This window comes from Mustela nivalis (assembly GCF_964662115.1).
Source record: "Mustela nivalis genome assembly, chromosome: 1".
In the NCBI taxonomy this organism is placed as follows: Eukaryota; Metazoa; Chordata; class Mammalia; order Carnivora; family Mustelidae; genus Mustela; species Mustela nivalis.
In genome coordinates, this window is record NC_139020.1 from 141,563,326 (window position 1) to 141,586,117 (window position 22,792).

General features: G+C 35.3%; 1 protein-coding gene across 1 annotated transcript in view; it reads right to left on the reverse strand.

The window, feature by feature from the left end:
- Positions 1-1,510: 1,510 nt before the first annotated feature.
- Positions 1,511-22,792, reverse strand: part of AZI2 (5-azacytidine induced 2) — a 35,485-nt gene continuing 14,203 nt past the window's right edge. The window contains exons 3-8 of the mRNA XM_082728930.1: positions 21,898-22,023; positions 21,132-21,231; positions 19,845-19,993; positions 11,442-11,500; positions 5,778-5,896; positions 1,511-3,585 (exon numbers count right to left, since the gene is read on the reverse strand). Of these exons, the coding sequence (XP_082585056.1) occupies positions 3,173-3,585; positions 5,778-5,896; positions 11,442-11,500; positions 19,845-19,993; positions 21,132-21,231; positions 21,898-22,023 (966 nt within the window). The 3' untranslated portion in view covers positions 1,511-3,172. The remainder of the gene's footprint in view (positions 3,586-5,777; positions 5,897-11,441; positions 11,501-19,844; positions 19,994-21,131; positions 21,232-21,897; positions 22,024-22,792) is intronic.

Sequence of the window (22,792 nt, forward strand, 5' to 3'; positions counted from 1 at the left end):
AGGATGCTAAGGAACTAGTGTGATGCTCAAGTTCCATACTTTACTCAAGTGAACCACTCAAAGAACTATTTTACTCTTAACTTGAAAACCAAAGAAACCACATTTTCCCAGCCCACAGATCAAAAGGAAGATTACTAGAGCAGACAAAAGCAAAGCAAATGTAGAAACCTAGAGACCACATACCATAGGCATCATCCAGCCTATATTCTTCTGTTGGCTTTTCAGTACCTATTACATTTCTTAGCGCACAGGACCTTACTTTTAATGGTGCAAATGATGAAAAGGCAGTAAATTTAAAAAGCTAGTGAAATATATAATCTGTGGCTAATTTATAATTTGGATGACAATCAGAGGAGCTAAATTTATGTGGAAAATTTATTTTCTGTAGATGTCACTTTCTCCACAGGTACTGGAATAGTAGTATGTATGTTCATTCCTCTGCCAGAAACTAAACCATTTATCACAGCTTTCAGGATATCCTGCCTAGCCACCACACTGTCTACTCTAAAACAGCTGCCTCAGTTGTTGTCTTGCTTGCTTATTCATACCTCTGGCTGAAGCTATTTCTGTGAAGAAATAGTGCACAGATTTTCTGCCCCTAAAGATCCGCCTTGTTCATGTAGCCTCTCTGGATCAGATCATTATGGTTTTTCCATGATTAGGTCTCAGGTCTTTAAGTCTGAATTTTCCCCTACTTACTTGGTTTCTAATGTTTCCCATAGGTGTGTCCCTGCTCTGCTTAGGAATAGGTTCCATTTGGGCAGAATCTCCATTTCCTTTTAAAGATGATGCAGATTTTACTTTCACTGATAGGAGACCAAGAGGAAGGAGTGAGTGGCTTTTTGTTGTTACCTGTTTTCTCTTCATTCTGTTATATAAATGTAAACTGGGTTATAAAAAGCTAAAGATTAAAGATATTTCCAAGGGAAGCCCTTTGGAGCAAATTTCAAGCAGTATGAAAGAAATCAACATAGAATTTTCCATCTCGGGGGCACCTGACTGGCTCAGTTGGTTAAGCATCTGCCTCTTGGATTTCAGCTCAGGTCATGATCTCAGGGTCCTGGGATCCAGCCCTTGGTTGGGCTTGGTGCTCAGTGGGGAGTTTGCTTGAGATTTTCTCTCTCCTCCCTACCCCCCTCAGGTAAATCTTTAAATTTTTTTTCCATCTCAAATAGATGGGCCATTCCCATTTCTCTTTGAATCTTATGTACAACGAAGATGATCATAAAGCATACATTTTTAAATTTGTGGCTGGTTAAAAGCTTTTGGTTAATCTTTATCAGAGTCCTACACATCATTTATTTAGCACTTTACACTGTAAAGAACATACAACCACTGATTTTTAGCATACCTGTTGGATAGCCACCCTCTTGTTCATATGGAAGAACATTTTTTCCACTTAGAAGAACTGGTTTAACAAGACAAATGCCTGTTACATGAATCAAATGAACAACTAACAAATCGTACCTGACCTTGGAATATAAAGGCAAGGACAGTATTTCACATTCGCTTCAATTTCAAACAAAAATAATTTATTTTAATTAAACAATTTCTTGGCATTGTTCAAAACATTAATCAAGCCATTATCTCATACTACTCCTTTACAAAGAAAAGTTTCCAACCTTGGTTTAAAAAAAGACAAACCAGTAAGCTACCTTAGAGATTAGATAGAATATATAGTCTATGCAGCCACATGAGAAATAGTTTCTGCTGCTTTGTTATTACACAGGTAGTTGCTTCCTTTAGCTAAAGCCTGGAGTCTTGTATTTGTTTTATGCATATTGGGTTTTGTTCTATTACTTGGCAGGAGATTGTACTCCCTGGAGTCAGCTGTGTTCATTGGTCAGAATAAATTCCAGCATCTGACACCAATTCCATTAATCACAGACAAGCCTGAATAAGTGAGTAAGATAATAGAAAGACAAATATCTGGTGAACGGTGAACATTGTTTATGTATGTATGCTATTCAGTTAGTATAGAAGAGATCTGAGATACTCTTTTGAGTTCAAGATATTTGAAACTGTCTATCAAAAAGGATAAAGGCATCCTACATGAAACACTTTATCTCAGGGAAAAGATGTATAAGCCAACTAATATATTATATTACTAATATGTTAATACCACCATCCTGTAAGAACTTAGATAGATTTGTGTGAAGCCATCCTTGTTATATGCTTGTTTATAAATGATAGACCACTTAGAATCAAAAAGTCTGGGGACATTTCATGATTGTACTAGATCAATACAGCACAGAATTTGGTTTATAGAATTACAATTCCTAATTTGGTTAATGAAAAATCACTATCTCAATGAGTACAATGTTACATTTCAAATAAACTAGCAATTTATAAGTTGCTCTACATAACCAGCAGGTACAGACCCTGATGAAAATGACTTTATCCAGTTACATACTTAGATTTTCATTATGGACCACTGATGGCACAGATTTAGACTAAAACCTTTGTGGTGCTCTTTCTGCTTCTCATTGAATACTATAGAATTATAATAGTTCACACACATTTTCACTTTTCAGTTAGGATTTGAGGAATGTATAGGACAAGGTTGGCTTTGATGATCAGGTTATTTCAAGTCTTAACACTGTGATTTAAAAAAGTCTTAAACTTTGAAAACATAATAGCATACGGAGATGGAATAACCTGTAAGAGATGCTATTATTTAACTATAACACTTTTTGTCTTTATTCAGTAAATCAACAGAAACATAACTTACTCATTTTGCCATTTGCTCTTTTTTGCAACTTAAAGCAACTTCTAATTTGTCTCATATTAATGGCTTCTTATTTTTACGAATGGATATTTAGGCATTTCACACGCTTTATAAAACCATGTCCAAGAAATTTTAATTCCATTCTTTATGTGAGGCTGTTATTTACAATCACTATCAAAGGTAAAATTGTCTCTTTAAAACGCCTTAAGCTTATTTATTAGTAAGTAGCATATGTCTGATTCTTAGCCAGAACGTGAAGCTGGACGGTGCTCTTTCACATTGGAAAATCAACTACATAATGTGGAACAGTATGTGCAAACGTATATACCGAAGAACTTTTCAAAGTTTAATCAAAATCTGCTTTCAGTTTGTTAAATAATTTCTTGAGAGTGCCACTGAGGGAGATAAAATAACCTCATGACCAAATCATGAATCTCTTCAGAATTAATTCTTAAAAAGACAGTTTTGATTATGTTGATCCAAGTAATGCAGTGGTGGCAGGTTGGGTAAAGGCAAAGTTTTATTTTTAGTTTCCCCAAATGCTGTCTCACTTGATTTAGGAGGGCTTGGGAATACCCAAGAATTATCTTCCAGAGAATTTCTGCCATAAGAGCTGTGTTCCTGAAAGTTAGGACCATCATGAAGAACGGATCGCTCATTATCTGTCCATGATTGGAGAATTGCTTTCTCTGATAAAACCTTTATATCTCCTGGTAAAGGGGAAGATGTGGTATGGCAAACACTTTTGCCGTTCGGTGAGAGGGGGGAATGTCTTTTGTATGTTGCAGTAAAATTCGCCAAGTGCAGTTTTGTGCTCTCTTTCCCAAGGTCTTCCATGCATCCTACTGGGGCACAGGCTAAAAAGAAAGCACAGGCTAAATGTCAGTTGTAAAGGCATTTGTGATCATAAAACACGTAACACTTCATTAATTTGGTTAAATGTAGAATAGGAAATAAAATTAACATTTCTAAGTTTGCGTGACCACTGGGGCACTGTGACTTGAAGACTGATGAAAAGTGATCTGAGTTCTAATTCTGGATCACTATTTACTGGCATTGTGACTTTTAGATAGGTTAAGTCAGTTACATCCAGGTGTTACTTCTCTTATTTCCAAAATGGACATAGTTATCTTGTCCTGCCTATATCACAGAATAATTAATGAAGATGAAGAATTCCATAGAAGTTAGAAGCCAATAAAGTTAAAATACAGAAAGGATCCCCTTCTTGGCTCATAATGTGGCTAGAAAATGTTTGCAGACTACATGTCAGTGGAAACTAAGCTGTTCTAAAGTAATGTTTTATTAAATATAATATCCTTTGCTTATTCAAATCTTTTTTCCATAGGTGCTTCAAAAGTAAATTTTTTCAGAAATAATTACATTGTGAATTGATCCAAAGGTTTTTATGGATAAAAGTTTTAATACATAATAATCTGTTTCTTAAATAAACATATATTTCTGCTGTGGTTACAGTAATAGGTCAAGGAAAAAAATGTTAAGTATGCACATAATGGCTTAGAAAACAAACTGCTTTAAAGTTGTTATTTAGTAATAGCCAACATAATGGTAGTATGAGTTTATGAGCTTCTCTGCCCCTTCCAATTTAACCAACTGTGGCAGAATGCTAGGAATTAGAACAAAGACTTGAATCTATAATTTTATAAAAAACTGAACCACATTATAAGCTCATTGCCTTTTCTTCTTGGGAAGAGGGATAGAAGAAGTAGAAGTTAAAGGTGCTCAACTTCTGGACAAGAGTGATCTGTAGATTAGAAAAAAGGTAGATTTAGTCTGTCTCTACTCCCCAAAGCACTGAGTGCCGCAGTTAGGAGTGGTGGCCTTGAGCCCGCCACTGTTGTTGTATGCTAGAAAATTTATGGTTCAATATACCAAAAGGCATCCTTCATCAGAAGGGACATACAAATGAGTTATTATTAAATATGGAAAGAACATTCCTCCTATATTATTCTTTGGAAATTATTACATAAAAAAAGAGCCTCACTGAAAACTCCCTACAAGATTATTCTGTGTTCCTTTTAAAAGGAGGAACTTCCCCATCAACATACCTTGGCCTCATATGTAACCCTGGCCACTGGAAAACTCAAGGGCAAAATGAACCATAAATTAAGTTGGAGCCTGCTAGAGCACTGTATTAGTTTTCCTGATTCATAAATAACTCTCACGAAACTGAAAGGAGTTTTGACTTTAGTTTTCCTTTTTCCCTACTAGTAAACACTCCTGAGGAGATTTATAAAACAAAATTCTCTTGTGCCCTCTTTAGCAGCAATACGAGGTGCATATAATTTTAAATTAGGTGGTAGTGAATATAAAGTCACATCTCATTCCTTTAAAATAAACTTAGGGCATTCAAATTTACAACTTTTCAAAAATATACTTATTATGTAATAAAAAGTGCAAATGCACTGATTGAGGTGTAAAAATAGCTTTGGCAAAACAGTACTATATTAGCCCAAAACTCAGAAAGTGTAGTCAGCCAAGCAGTTACATATGAAAAGCAAATCAATGAAAATTTTCATTTCATTGAAAGAGATAAGGGGATAACACCTGGTCTCCATTCTAAACAATCTATCCTTTATGGAAAGAAAAATTGTTTACCAAATGAACCCAATAAATGCATCAAAGTAATTTTCTTCCTTTAAAGAGCTAGGTCTTTGATATATTCTGTAACGCTGGAATAAAAAATAGCTTTCAGTGTCTTGGTGTCTTTTTTTTCTTTTAAATATAAGGAGGAGTTGTGGTAAAAGGTCAACTAGAGCAAACTTAACACCTCAGGCTTATACACATAAGCAACACTTGGCTGAGAAAAAAAGCCACAAGGGGAAAAGAATACAGTACGAAGAAAAAACACATCAGCAACACCTTTATGTGTGAAGTTGACCAGTATGAGAATGAAGCCAAAGCAGAGAATAGGTAGGCTGTGAACATACTGTATATATACTTTGACTTATCAAAATCATCTGATGAGATTTTGATAAGAAACGATAGCCAGCTGCTCTTCTAATAGGGTTTCCAGCAAACATTAACTTGCCTTTCTTGATTGTAGTTGGGGTTTTCAGTTTTCTTAGTAGTTCAGCTTGTACTTGAGTCACCAAATGTAAATTAGACATTTCTCTCTTCAGTTCCCAGTATGCATTTTGCATATTATCACTGAAATAGATTTTTTTTTTAAAAGTTACTGGTTATATAACTTTCTTTATGGAAAGAAAGGACTGACTTTAATATAGAAATGAGCATTATCTGCATTTCTGCTCCAATTAGTTTTGAGATAAACAAAACTTCCTCATTAAGTAACAAATATGGGCATTAGAATAAGTAAAAAGATCTTATTCACAATTCTGGCCATTAACTGAACTATATTAAACAGAAGGTTATTACAAAAAGTAGTATTACAATCAAATTTCTTATTAATTATAGCCTATAATGTGCTGTGCTGTGACACTACTTCAAGGAATATGGTCTTCATTTACAAATCGGATCAAAAATAAAGTGACGTTTATTCATGTATAGAGTTTTAATTTGTATTTAACTTACTTGGTTTTGACATTATGAATTGAAATATATCAACTACTGAATGTATACCCAGATCCACATTAAAATTTAGGCTTCATGCATTTCATTCTTTTATGTTTGACTGGGCTGTCTCATATGGTTGGTCTAAACCAATGTGACATGACAGCACAAGACAAGAAGAGCCAGATGATTTCCTGGTAAGGGAAAAGAAGCTAGAGAGAGGATTATATGAAACAAATTTAAAACTTCATAAATGCCTCTCATTTTCATAATTAAAAGTATTTTGCCTCAATTATCTGAGAAGTTATAAATTATTTTACACCTAATTTGTAAAGTCTCATTCTTCCATTAGACATGGATATTCATGATTTTTTTTGGTTTTTAATTGCCAACTAAATAAACAGATCTTCAATATATATTCCTACTTTGCTATACAAGGATATGTAAAATGTTAAGTATAAAAACAATTGATCTCATAGCATTCAAATGACCATTACTGCCTCTTAAAGATAGTGGTATAAATTTAATAAGTAGAACAAGTTAGAAAATACATCAATTTTTATCTAGCTATAAACAAAAACCTTTAAATAAACCAAGGTATAATACTCTTGATACCTAAATCTAAGATCCTGTTTGAATTACAGTGCAACAGAGCTACTCAAAAATCATTGTTCTGGGGCGCCTCGGTGGCTCAGTGTGTTAAAGCCTCTGCCTTAGACTCAGGTCATGATCCCGGGGTCCTGGGATCAAGCCCCACATCGGGAGCTCTGCTCAGTGGTGAGCTTGCTTCCCCCCCTCTCAGCCTGTCTCTCTAACTACTTGTGATCTCTGTCAAATAAATAAAATCTTTAAAAAAAATTTAAAAAACATTGTTTTGAATGTAAGGTTATATATGTTTTTTGTCAAGGTATTTCTATCACACTAAGACTCCAATTCTTTCACTAGAAGCAGAATAAACTTAATACTGCTTTTGGGAAAAATCTACACGTTTTAGTCTATTGAAAATGTCATTTGTCAAACAGGAGTCTATTAAAAATCACAGGGCTTTTTGCAGGTTTTTGATAAGTGTTAAATACTTAACAAAAATTAGTTAACCACCCCCATTTCACCAGTAAACATCTGAGATGTACGTTACAATGAATGTTTCACATAGGAACTCATCTTAAGTGTGAAGAGTGGTTTGTTCCTTGTTGCAACTGTGGGTATTCAATACGCTTTCCAAAGAGTTACTCACATTGCATACACATATACAGCACTTAAACTTGCTAATTCATGCAGACTGTGATGATATGAATAATAGTTTAAATATACTGTTTAGTTATTGGCATGAGATGACAAATCAGTACCTAACTTTGAGAAAACAAAAGCAAATATCCAAGACCATGTTTGGGTCCTAGAATATCAAACACATTTAATCATTCAAAATAGCTAAGCATGTAAAGTAAAAGAAACAATCAGAAGTGTTAAAGCAGTGTCTAAATTGAATTGGAAAATGTGTATCAATGAAGACTGCTTATAAATTAGGTTAAACCAAAAACTAGGTCACCAAGTTCAACATACATCTAAGTCTTTTTCTTTTGCCCTTAATGTCACCTGAATTAAAAACTACAGCTAAAAACAAAACCAAACCAAACCAACAAATTACTAAGTATAAACTCTCCCCCTTGTGGATAATAAAGTAATAACAGTCTCTTTACACTAGAAAGTGCTACAGTCTTCAGAGTACTTTCACAAAATTAATTTATTTGAACAAAGTATTTAAATCATTACCTTAAGTGAGATTGGAAAAGGCAAATTACCCACAAATCTTTAGCGGGGTTCCAACTAACCTTCACTTATCTAGGTATTTTTGAGATTGTATAGGCTGGCTCTGTCTCCCTCCCCAACCAACCAGGAGTGTGAATTTAGCTAAGTTTTGCTTTAAATGACACAGGTGCAAATGTGTGTGTGTAAGAAATTATAAAACTACTTGAGCACTGATATGCAACACTAAAAAGCACCCCAAATGAGAACCCCACAAAAATGCCTAACGTAGTAAATGCTCAACCATGTTCTTGCACCAACTTGACAAGCTGGGTATAACCAGTTTCCCTGTGAGGAAACAGGTTCAAGAGATTACTCCATATTCTAACATGTTGCTGATCAAAGCCATCTTTTAATTATCCAGTCTAAGGACTGCCTGCTGCCCTGCTGGGGGTAACATTTTTCATATCATTATTACCATCATCTTCATCACATATTTACCAAGCACCTCCAATATGCTGGCTGCCAACACAACCTTTTTAACCACAAATTTCAATCCTCTAAATTTTAAATGTAAAGTACCTCCTTCTTGAGATGTGAATAAGCAGGTTTCATGTCCTGCTTATGAAGTCAAATTGTGTAAAAGCCCAGTTTTCTTAATTGAAACTATTCAACTCTTCAATACTGAAATTAGTATTCCTTGTCTAAGAAAAATCCAATTTTTTACTTCACCTATTTGTGTTTTTCTTTAGCTTCTGCAAATTTATTACAATTACATTCCCCAGAAATCCTAAAATCAAAGTATGAGATAACTTACCCAAGAGCTAAAGATTTAGAAGTGTGTATTTTGACAACTGTGATTCCCCAAAATCAAGTATCTTTTAGAAATTTTTTAATGGGAGGCACAGCAACGAATCATTTTACACTGCAACCCAAAGAGTAAGTTATGAGAAACCATACTTAACCCCCCTCACTATGTGTAGTACACACTGATATGTTCTTCTATTTTATTCAGTATTTGTTTAAAATACTTCTCTCAACACACCAAGTTTCATGACCACTCAGGGAGCACAGCACCATTTGAAAAACACTAACCTAATCCTTATTTCCTAAAGATATATATTTTTTAAAAATTTACCATATAAGTTTACTCCATACCTACTTATGTTTAAGCACTGAGCACAACAACCTATAAAGCTAAAACCAAACAGAACATGAGCAAGACACAGGCCAAATTCCTGGTTGGGCTGCTGTTAAATGATATTCTACACAGTAAATACCAGATAAAAGGCCTCCAGTAACTAAAGGTTCACTCTATATGAGGGAACAATACAGTACCTCATTCACCTGACATCATATGGAGGACATATGAAAAAAAAAAGTTTCCCCAAAAAAGGGTGTTTTACAAATAAATAAAAAATAATCCTTAAAAATACATAAACTCGTACTTAAAGGTTTTGTGGAAACATTCCTATTAACCTTTCTGCTAATGTAGTAAACTTTGAACTGTTCCACTTAAAAGTGATGAAGTAACTTAAAAATATTAACACAGGACTATAAACTGGGCATAGGTATAAACTGTAAGGTGAAGGAAAAACAAGATAAAATGCAGCTAGGAATGAGACTAACATTAAAATGCACGATAACAAAGTTTACCAAGGGGTAAGCTACAAATTTGGTTATTAGTTTTCTAGTTACCAGAAAAGGGAAACCTAATCAGTTTTGCAATCCACATTGTTTACATAAAATAAATGCAAACCAACTTGTATAAAACCATAAGTACACTTTGAGCACTAGCAAACCATCAGGACATGCTTTAATTATGCAATTCTTTTAGCAGACACATAGCTCTTGGAGTGAAGAACTTAGGGCAAATCTTTCTAAAAATTGTTTCTCTCAGCTGATACTCTGAGATACTACCAAGCTTTAGAGAATTCATAACTGTACTTTTGAAGCCACAATTATATAGCCTGGCAGCCTCAAAAACTAGACTCATCTCCTTGTGTATTTATCCCCTTAAATCCTGGTGTGGAGATTCCTTACTGTCTTGTTCATTATGTCTTAAAAAACATTTGCAGGGAGGTTGCGGGGGGGGGGGGGCAGCTTTTTGAGTTATTCTCAGGTGATGTGATCCAAATTATAAAATTTCCCATGAATGGAAGAAGTCTCATTCTGTATCACAGACCTCTAATATAAAATATACATAGCTCTTTCATTTGACATACTGTGATTCTAACATATTTCTTTGTTCCCTGCTTCTTACCAAAAATGGTTTGAAGAGGCTTATAAGCTGATAAATACAACAAAATGAGGGGGGAGGCTCAGAAGAAATTAAGAAAACTTGAAGAAATAAGGGGCACCTGGGTGGCTCAATTGGTAAGCATCCAACTCTTGGTTTCAGCTCAGGTCATGATCTCATGGTGGTGAGATGGAACCCCTGTGCTGGAATCAAGGCTCTGTGGGGAGTCTACTTCCCCTCTCCCTCTGCCTCTCCCTGCTCACACAAAACTCCTTTCTAAAATAAATTAATGTATCATAAAGACAACTTTAAGAAATAATTTACATGGACACTGACCTAGACCCACTGTTGGAATAACTTCCTTGCTGTAAAGTTAGATGAAACTTGAAGGCATCAACGGAAGAACTGTTCAAATGGCAGTTTCGTAGTTGCAAGAAAGAGGTTATGACCCACAAGGCCTAAATATGATCTTCCTTTATAGAAAAAGTTTGCCTACCCCCTGGATCTAAAAGATTGGCTGCAATCCTCAAATTGTTTGCCCTAGTTGATCATTTCTCTCAATTGGGTTTTCAAAAGAAATAGGTAGGAGCCATTTCACATTATTTACTTTAGATCTGTAAACCTTGGAAGCCAAATGATCCAACAATGAAGTCAACTCACTATTTTTCATTGGATTCAAGTATCCATATATAGAAGGGATGTAAAATAAGATAATGTGAAACACAGTACATGTTAAATAAAAATTATATATATTTAAGGGAATAAAGGTTAAAATAAAACATGAATTCTTACAGCTACTTTTGTTTTTATCCCAAGAGAACAGTTCTCTTGTGATTCATGTTATACCAAAGACTACGGTGGTCCAAGTTTGCCTTAAGGACAGGGTGGTAATACTGTATATAGAAATGTATAATTCTTCATGCAAAATCAGGATTTAATACAGAATACTTTCTATACATCTAGCTCCTTAAAGCCCTATCTAAAACATCGCATGTTCAAAAATTTTGTTTAAGGCTTCACAGTATGTACCTTTCTACTACTTTGGTTCAAACCAACTGCTAAAGAGCAGTTAAATGTTTTATAAATCCACTGTGATCCATTCACTTTTAAGGTTAAATCCTAACAGAAATCTAGGTAAGCTATAGAAAGTGGCCTACAGAGGAGAGTATGTTATTTCTGAATGTTGAAAAATATTCATACCTTGAAATGCTCAGTCTTTGGAGATCACTGCTCTTCAGATTGTCTTCCTGAGATGGATCCTTTCATTTGTTTAAAAAAAAAAAAAAAGTTAAAAAGTTCTAATTGTTAAGAAGTATAGATCTGTTTCCCAACTAGTACCTTGTGATGGAACATATACAGGGGCCATCATTATAAAATACTAGGATGGGGCACCTGGGTGGCTCAGTGGGTTAAGCCTCTGGCCTTCAGCTCAGGTCATGATCTCAGGGGTCCTGGGATCAAGCCCCGCATGGGGCTCTCTGCTCAGCAGGGAGCCTGCTTCCCGCCCCGTCCCGTCCCTGCCTGCCTCTCTGCCTACTTGTGATCTCTTTGTCAAATAAATAAATAAAATGTTTAAAAAATAATAATAAATAAAAATAAAATATTGGGAAACGCTGTTCAAGTTAAACAGGTTCCTACAAGCTAAGAATTCTCAGAACTTTGGTATACATAAGAGCACACTGGGCTATTATTAGGTACCTCGGACTTTTTTATTTTTATTTATTTATTTTTTTTAAAGATTTTTACTTATTTGTCAGAGAGAGAATAAGCAGGGGGAGCAGCAGGCAGAGGAGAAACAGACTCCCTGCTGAGCAAGGAGCCCAACTTGGATGGTGACCTGAGCCAAAGGCAGATGCTTAGCCAACTGAGCCACTCAGGTGTCCGGGACCTTAGACTTTACACCAACTCCATTTTATAGATCCAGTGCTTTCTAAACTTCTTTGGCCCCAGTGTCTTTTTTTTCCCCAAAGGATCAACTTTTCTGAATATAAATGACTGGAATATTGGGGAAAAGTTTAAAAGGGCCACAGAGACTATGGACTCTGAAAAACAATCTGAGGGGTTTGAAGTGGCAAGGGGTGGGAGGTTAGGGGAACCAGGTAGTGGGTATTAGAGAGGGCACGGATTGCATGGAGCACTGGGTATGGTGCAAAAACAATGAATACTGTTATGCTGAAAATAAATAAAGTTTAAAAATAAATAAAATAAAAAATTTAAAATTAAAAGAAAAAAGGGCCATAGTGGAACAGACACTGGAAACTTGATCTCATTAATACAAAACAGTAATCTACTGAGTAAAAAAAAACATAAACCAAAAAACTTCTCATTATTATGTCCATGTAATGCTATTTTCACACTTTAAAAGATGTTATAAAATGTTTCACAGAAAATACCACCTCAAAAGTATTTGTAAATATGGCTATAGTAGATATAAGATTAATAAGATGAACATAAATTTTTCTCCTTGACTTCCTTTCTGATTCCATATCAAGAGGACTCTGATCAGCAATACCTTTGAACAAAATTTAAAAGTATACTCCTCACAACATCCAGATTTTCCATCACTTGGAACTTCTGGTAAGTTTATATTAAGCATTCCATTCTCCCTTTTCCTGGTTAATTTTTTTATCTTAGTTATGAGCATTTTTAAATTTTAAATCCCCCCTCTCCCTGCCGAATAAATTCCTATGAAAGTAAGAAGTCTTAAATTTTTTTAAAAACAATTCCTCTTATATTAAATTCTTGTTTCTTAGTCTTTCCAGATGCCATTTCAGCAGTAAGTGAAAAATTTCTAAAGTTTCTTCTACCTTCAAATGTCTGTTTTTATGGATTTATGATAGGTAAATTATACTAAAAGCAAATTTATCCCCTAGCACCATCTAGTGGAAAAGAGTAACTAATAAGAACTGAACTATAACACCCACACCCACTTAACAGGACTGCATTTCTGATTACCATAAGTTTTTTTTTGAAATACACTGATTTACTGAATACACTATATACTAAGCATTGTGCTAAAAGTGTTACATGTTATCTAACCTTTATGGAAAAAAACAGATTTTTAAGTCTACTTTACAGAAAACAGGTTAAGAAGATATTCCTAATGTTACATAGTTAATAAGCAACGCCGTAATTATAAGCCAAAATATTTTACAATTCCATGGTACTTTTTCCTACTCTGTAATGAAATATCCATTATGTAAAAAGCTATCATCATCCTTTCAAGGAAAATCTGTTTACTGACAATTATAATTCAGAGCTTCAAGGTATAGATCTTTTGTTGGAATCACATCTTAAAAAAGAGAAAAATAGCATCTAGGGGTGCCTGGGTGGCTCTGTCAGTTAAACCTCTGCCTTCAGCTCAGGTCATGATCAGGGTCCTGGGACTGAGCCCCACCCTGGGCTCCCTGTTCAGCGGGTAGTCTGCTTCTCCCTCTGCTCTCCCCATCTCATACTCTCTCTCAAATAAAATCCTTAAAGGTCTTTTCTTGAAAAAGAAAAAGAAGAAGAAAAATATGGCAGAGTAGGAGGATCCTATGCCCACCTCGTTCCACAGATACAACCAGATAACATCCACAGCAGTGTAAATAACCCAGAGAACTGGCAAAACAAACTATTCACAGCAAAAAGTAAAGAGGAGGCCATATTGAAGAGGCAGGAATTGCAAGCAGGAGCTAAACACATCTACCCACAGGACTATCTGCAGGAGGGAGGGACACCATTGGCACCAGAAAGGGAGAAAAGCAGACCCTCACACCAAGAACCCCAGGTATGGGGACCACACACAGGGAAAATGAATCCCCATAATATTTGGCTTTGAAAATACAGAGGGGCCCAGTTACCCCACTTCCCACGATCAGTGAGGCTTAACACTTGGGACTTCACAAACTGGTGGGCTCAGCTCTGGGAGAAAAGGGAGGATGAGAGGAAACAGAATCCTGGCCTTTAAAAAGACAGCATAATCAGCCCCCAAGAAGACAAAGCAAAGAAACAGCACTTGGAAAAATGCCTCCAGTATATGGAAGAGAGCACGTACTAGAGGAGCAGGGATCCTGAGGAGACTTCCCCAAGAACAAAAGGGCTGGTGGGCGCCATTTCCCTCCCTGGGCCACCACCCTATTTACATGGACACGTGCGGGAACCAGTGCAGCACACTTTCCACATAGGTTGCTAATAGCATGCCTTACATGCTTCTGCAGATCTGCCCTCTCTAACCTAACCAGCCTCCACAGTTTGGGGCAGCAGCAGGTACCCTCCCACAGCAGACCAGGCGGCAATTCCCCCGGCCCCAACTCTTCTGTAGACTCACCCCCACCAGCAATAAAGCAGTTTTCAAAAGCAGCTCCAGCTCCCCTCTCACAGTAGACCTCATCAAACCATGCTAACACCATATGCCCTGCCCCTACATTCTCCTGTGCACCTGCCCCTTCCAATATGCACCCACGCACAACAAAGAAAGCCACTGCAGACAAATGGACTGAAGGCAAAAGCAGCTCAACCTGAATGGTAGGGTTAACACAACACACACAGAAGACACCCCTGAAACATGAGGTTCCAGTGAACAGGGGACATTGTAACTGCAGAGTACAGGACCTCTTCCATTTCAGTATTTCAAGAGTGGAGACATAGCGGACTTTCCTAATACAGAGAGACAAAATTAAGAGAGGATTATATCCCAAAAGGAAGAAGGATAAGAACACAGCAAAGAGAGCTAAACAAAACAAAGTAATATGCCTAACGTAGAATTTAAAATAATGGTCATAAAGATACTCACTGAAGTTGAGAAGAGGGGAGGACCTCAGTGAAACCCTCAAAAAAGTGATAGAAATGATAAAAAACAGTAACTCACAGTAACTGAAATTAGAAATGCACTAGATAAAAAAGTGTACTAGAGAAATAAAAAAGTAGACTAGAGAAAGCAGAGAAAACAATGAGTGATCTGGAGGACAGAGTAATGGAAAACAAATCAAACTAAACAGAAAAATGAAAAAAAAAAAAGAGTTTTAGGAAACTCAGTGATACCATCAAATGTCCACAGCAAATCATAAAATGGCAAAAAGTAGTGATAAAGATAAATTTTAAAAGCAGTAAGAGAAAATATAAGAAATACATAGGACTGTAAGAGAACATTATGAAATATAATATGCCAACAAACTAGGAAACCTAGAAGAAATGGAGAAATTCCTACGAACATATAATCTCCCAAAATTGAATGAAGAAGAAATAGAAAATTTGAACAGACTAATCACCAGCAATGAAATTGAATAAATAATCAAAAAATTCCCATGGAACAGAAGTCCAGGACCAGATGGCTTCACAGGGAAACTATACCAAACATTTAAAGAAGAATTAATACCTATTCCTCTCAAACTATTCCAAAACTTAGAAAGGAAAGCTTCCAAATTTATTCTACAAGGCCAGCATTAGCCTGATACCAAAACCACATAAAGATACCACATAAAAAGGGAACTATAGGCTAATATTGCTGAAGAACATGGCTGCAAAAATTCTCAATAAAATAATAGCAAACCAAATCCAACAATACATTAAAAAAAAAAATCATTCACCAAGATCAAGTAGAATTTATTGCTGGGATACAAAAGTGGTTCCATATTCCCAAATCAATCAACATGATACATCATATGAACAAGAGAAAAGATGCAAAAGATTCAGAAAAAGTATTTGACAATATCCATTCATGATAAAAACCCTCAATAAAATAGGTAAAGAAGGTACATGCCACAACATTATACATGAAAAACTCACAGCTACCATCATACTCAAGAGGAAAAAATGGAGAGCATTTCCCCTAAGGTCCCGAACAAGAAAAGGATGTTCACTCTCACCACTTTTATTCAACACAATACTGGAAATGGCAGCCACAGCAATCAGACAAAAAGAAAAAAAAAAAAAAAAGGCATTCAAATTGGTAAGGAAGAAGCAAAACTATCATACGTGCAGATGACAGGATACTCTATGTAGAAAACCTGAAAAGACTCCACCCAAAATCTACTAAAACTGAGAAATGAATTCAGCAAGATTGCAGGACTCAAACTCAATTATACAGAAATCTGTTGCATTTCTATACACTAATAATGAAGTAGCAGGAAGAAGTTAGGGAAACAATCCCATTTAGAACTACATCAAAAATAATAAAATACCTAGGAATAAACTTAGCCAAGTAAGTGAAATACCTGTACTCTGAAAACTATAAAACACTGATGGAAAAAACTGAAGATGACATAGACAAATGGAAAGATAGTCCACGCTCATGGATTGGTAGAACAAACTGTTAAAATGTTCATACTACTCAAAGCCATCTACAGATTTAATGCAATCCTATCAAAATACCAAGAGTACTTTTCACAGAACTAAACAAATTATACTAAAATTTGTGTGGAACCACAAAAGACTCTGAATACCCAAAGCAATCTTGAGAAAGAACAACAAAGCTGGAGATACCACAACCCAGATTTCAAGACATACCGCAAAGCTGCAGTAATCAAAATAGCACGGCACTGACACAAAACAGGCACTGAATAGAGCACAGTGAAATAAACCCGTGCCTATGCGGTCAATTAATCTATGACAAAGGAGACAAGAATATGCAATGAGGAAAAGACAATCTCTTCAACAAATGGTATTGGGAAAACTGGACAGGTATATGCAAAAGAATGAAACTGCACCACTTTCTTACACCATACACAAAAAGTAATCTCAAAATGGATTAAAGACCTAAATGTAAGACTTGAAACCATAAGACTAGAAGACAACATAGGCAGTAATCTCTTTGTCATTGGCCTTAGCAACATTTTTCTAGATATGTCTCCTCAGGAAAGGGAAACAAAAGCAAACTGCTGGGACTACATCAACATAAAAATCTTCTGCACAGCAAAGGAAACAACAAAACTCAAAGACACCTACTGAATGGGAGAAGATAGTGGCAAATGACGTATCTGGTAAAGGGTTAGAATTCTAAACATATAAAGAACTTAACACAAGTCAACACCTAAAAAATAATCTAATTAAAAATGGGCAGAGGAGATATGAGGAATTTGAGAGGCAAAGCAGGGTGTTGTGGGGAGTAGGGAAGGAAATAATGAAACAAGATGGGATCGGGTGCAAGACAAACACTAAGAGACTCTCAGTCTCACAAAACAAACTGCAGGTTGTTGGGGGTTGAGGGGGTAGGGAGAGGGGTGGTGGGTTATGGACATTGGGCAAGGTATGTGCTATGGTAAGTGTTGTGAAATGTGTAAGCCTGATGATTCACAGACCTGTAGCCCTGGGGCAAATAGTACATTATAGGTTAATAAAAATGATTTTTTAAGAAATGGGCAAAAGACCCGAATAGACATCTGTCCAAAGAAGACATACACATGACCAACAGACACATTAAAAGATGCTCAGCATCACTCATCATCAGGGAAATGCAAATCAAAAATACAGTGAGATATCATCTGACACCGGTCAGAATGGCTAACATCAAAAAATGAAACAAGATGGGATCGGGAGGGAGACAAACCACAAGTGACTTTTAATCTCACAAAACAAACTGAAGGTTGCTGGGGGTAGGGGAGTTGGGAAAAGGGGGTTGGGGTTATGGACATTGGGGAGGGTATGTGCTTTGGTAAGTGAAGTGTGTAAACCTGGCGATTCACAGACCTGTACGCCTGGGGATAAAAATATATGTTTATAAAAAATTAAAAAAAAAATACAAGAGACTAGTGTTGACAAGGATGAGAAGAAAAGGAACCCTCATGCATGTTGGTGAGAATGCAAACTGGTATAATCCACTTTGAAAATAGTTTGGAAGTTCCTCAAAAAGTTAAAAATAGAATAACCATAAGTCTGTATACATACAGACAGACAAACATACAGACACAGGACTAATACTCAGCAATAAAAAAAATGGAATCTTGCCTTTTGCAACAAGGTGGATGAATCTAGAGAGTATAATGCAAATAAGCAAAGTAAGCCAGTCAGAGAAAGACCAATATCATGCTTTCACTCATATGCAGAATTTAAAAAACAAATGAACAAAGAAAAAGAGACAAACCTAAAAACAGACTCTTAACTATTAATAATAAATAGATGGCTATCAAAGGGGAGGTGGGGGGAATGGGTAAAATATGTGAAGGACATTAAGAGTACACTTATGATGAGCAGTTAGAATTGTTAACTATATTGTACATGTGAAACTAATATAACACTGGATGTTAATTAGATTGGAATTTTTTTTAATTAAAATTAAGAAACACATATATAAACAAGCAAGCAAGCATAAAAGCCAGCCAGCCAGCTAGCTAGCTTCTCAGGGGCTAAGGCATCTAAGATTGTGGGATAGGATGCTGGAAGCATTTGAAGAAATTTTCTGTAATCACAGGTTCAAAGGGAGGCAGAAATTAACCTCATATGTTAAGCAGGAAAAAAAGTATTTTGCCCTAATAGAAACTGACAGTAATCGCTGTAGTGTTTCTCATTGGCCATTTCAGAAGAATTCATTTGGCCGAGGCCAGGGTAGAATGCTACATTATTCTTAATGCGTGGCTCATCCGTAAGGGTAGTCACCTTCAATAAAGACAACATCATAAATAAAGAACTGTCAGTTCCATTTAAGGACAATTGGGATTCAGGGGCAGTGTCCTGGTAGGCAGTCAAACAATATGGGGAAGTAGTGTCTTCATCAGTTATTGGCATCCCAAGAGGAACCTGGGGTAGAATGGGGTTAGAATGCTGTGATGGGCAAAAAATGGTTAAGCTGAGAAACAATTCACTCACTGGTTAACTTATTTAAAATACTTCAGTGTATATAATGACTGACTCTAGACTACTGAACTTTGCTTGTAACAACTATTTTTAAAACTCTGCATTTGGTACATTGCTCTTATACTCCTCTTTTTTTCTACCATTTCTTTTCTCTTCAGCACTATCTGTCATGACATCTAAAAACTTGTGTTCAACTTTGTTGGAACCCAGTGTAAAGTATTAGTAAACAGACTTGGTGAGGACCTGAGAGGCAACTTATGGAGGACTTCTGGCTAACCATACTTTAGCAGCTCAGCAGGGTTTTTTGTTTTTACTTTTCCACCCAATTCTTAAAATCTCAGCTATTTGCTGAAAATTGAAGTTGCCCCAAAAGTACTAAGACTTTTGTGAATTAGTAGACTCTTAAGAGTTTTTTCAAGAGTTCTAAAAACTAAGTTGTCTCTTGTGGGGTCTATATTAACCAAATTATTAAATTAAAATGATAAACTTAAAACGAGTTCTCTTTAAACTTTACAGAAAAAAAGGACTTAAAGAAACTGAAGGAAAAGGCGTTTAAAAGAAACGCTTCAATAAATTAATAAACTAGTAAAGCTTTTTTAAAATGAGCTCTTTAAAACAATAAAATTTTATAATTCTGGGATTATGCTAAAAGTATATAGTATATCAAATTTTAGACAAAATGATTAAAAGGGAAGATAAAGGTAAATTTTTCAGAGAATTTAACTCTCCAGGTAGTTATAATATATTTAAATCTATGATTTAATCCTTAGTTATAAATCCTATAGACAGCATACACAGAATACTGAATTTCTTAATTTAATAATTCTGTGGTACCATTTGTTTGGCTTTTTGTAGCTGTATTTTGAGGTCATTACATTCTTTCCTCATCAGTTCCAGCTCTTGTTCCAAACCATGGATCTTCAGGTCACAGCTCAACTTTTCCACCTCCCAGTTTGATGAAGGTGGATTTAAATTCCTTATCACTAAAAAGAGGATAGACAATAAAATTGTTATTTCTGCCTTCTACATTTGTTGTGATAAAGGTTATACTAGTAAAACGTAGATAATATAAAAACTAATATAAAACATGCACAACTAACAGTTTTTAAAAACAGTAATATTACTTTCAAAGACCTATGCTAATGAGAATAAGAAACCTACCAGTCTTGTTTCAGAATGTATTAATCACCACTATCCCTGATTTTCTGTTTAGGTTAAAGTACCAGTTTGTCAGTCTGAAACCTTAAAATATACAACACTAATTAAATACATGCTAAAACTGTTGGCAAGTCAACAATATTTAAGTCAAGGTTAAGACAGTGATAAAAATTAAATGAAGTGAGGAAACTGAAGCTCATGACTCTAATTACTCCATCTAGTCCCCTCAGAGTATAAAGTATGACCATCAGGCCTAGAAAATGACATCAAAACAATTTATTCATAAACATTTACTATAGAAACTCAGGACAACTGGATACTGACTTACCTTTGACATAGTTCTTTAGTCTCTCTATCTAAAGATAGAAAGGCTAAAAAGCCCCAACCAGCTACTGTAAGAGAGCTCATCTCAAATGCCTATCAAAAGGCCTCTCTCAGAGGCCTACTCTTCAGTCTGTCTCATCAGAATGTTCATGGGAACAGGCCAATAGCCATATGCTCCAGAACTACTGGAGCATCTCATCATTTACTCTAGCATCTCATCTACACATTTTAACAACTTCAGAAATTTAAATTAAAAAAAAAAAGTAATTGTAACTACTCCATGACAGTGTGCTTAATAGGGGCAAAAGTTTAGTAGAAAGGAAAATCCAGGACATACCAGCAGGCAAGATCTCAGACAAGGATGGAGTTCTACTCCTTTCTTCATCTACTTCATCACAAACTAGCCCTAAACAGAAACCATCAAATTTTCTCTAGGAAAAGTGCAACTTTATATCTAAGGAAAAGTTAAAGGAGTTGATATTTTGGTGAAAGCTGATCAGAGAAATTAATATAAGCCTAAAATTGTAAAATAAGTTAAGGCCTTAGCATACAGATACAGAAAACTGATAATGGATATAACGCATAAATGGAAAATTATACTGATTCCATTATAATATTTGTAACAAATAAGTGGCATACCCTGCTGAGTCTCCACCTCTGTCCTTAGCTGGAGCAGTTCTACTTCTTTAGATTGTAGCTGTTCATTCAGCATTTTCAAAGATTCAGAGTTGTCTTTATTCTAGTTAAGTAGGGAAAATGCCAAATTATATTCAATAAAATCTATAGATTGATATACATTAATTTTCAGGTAGATGAAAAAAAAAACAGATTTAGGCCTTTATAAAAGCAAGGTGGGATGATTAGCCCAGTTTTTCACTAATTTCCTTTTTTCTTTTTCAATCTTAGGAAATACTAGTCACTAGCTTTTTTTCTTAAAAACACATTGACAAAATCTACCATGTCATGATTTTCCAAAATAAGTTAGTGGTGTTAGATATACTTAATTCCTAAACATCATCACATACTATGTATTTATTTTGTACAGAAATAAGCTATAAATATCACCATTAAAAATTCCTATTTTTGGGGTACCTGGGTAGCTCAGTGGGTTAATAAGCCTCTACCTTCAACTCAGGTCATGATCCCGGGATCCTAGGATCAAGCCCCGAATCAGGCTCTCTGCTCAGCAGGGAGCCTGCTTCACCCTCTCTCTCTCTCTGCCTAGTTGTGATCTTTGTCTGTCAAATAAATAAAATCTTTTAAAAAAATTCCTATTTTTGCCTTCAGGATGTATATTTTCAATTTTTTATTTAATAAATGTTAAATATCTTTCTTATTTCTAATTTTAAACTCCCAGAAGAAAACTCATTTGCAATATATAGAAACTGTTTTCAAACCAACTTACCATTTTATCCAATTTGCTTTTCAAATTATCTCTATCAATGCAAACCTCTCGATATGCATGATAGGCCTTATTTACTTGTTCACGTCCCACAGAATTTGTTTCTTCATCAAATCGAGCTCCTATAAGCTAATGGTATAAAATTAGAAGGGAAAGCTCAAAGGACGTATTCTACGAAACAAACATAAACAAAAAAAAAAGCCGCCAGTCTTCTGATGGCTCCACACTTTACTTTTCTTTGTAATGCAGGGATAAAGCCTGGACTATAATTAAAAATAAACATTTTACTTTCAACAAGTAAGCCTTACTGATTAAGAAAGCAAAAAAAGTACAGGTAAACATTTTTAAAGCCTTCTATTTTTTGCTTTTACTTAATCAGTATTTTTTGTTTTATAACATATATTAACTCATCATTCTAAAACAGTACATTATTCTTTTATAATACTTAAGATGTTTTTCAAGGCAGTAGTATTTCATTTCCACCATCAGAAAAAATGACAAGTTAAGGTATGCTTGACCTTTTTAAAGAATAAATGTGGTAGTTAATTAAATACTACATTATTTCAGAATAGAAATTATAGGATTGTTGGTCACAAAGTACACAAATATTTCCAATGTTAGCTATACCAAACCACATTTTTCTACTTAATTTTAAAATAAGCATAACTACAAGCTCCAAAATGTTACCTTTTCTCACTCTACCCAACTGTATCACAAATTTGATTACCATTAAAGACAATGTATATGAATATAAAGAAATTATAATGATTTTTACAACTGACCTCCTTTCTCTTAATTCTCCTAGATGAATCAAACTCTACCAAGTCCCTTCCTAAAGTTTTTATAACAAGATAATTCATTTCCTTAGCAGCTAAGAATCCATTTCCTTCCCCATTGG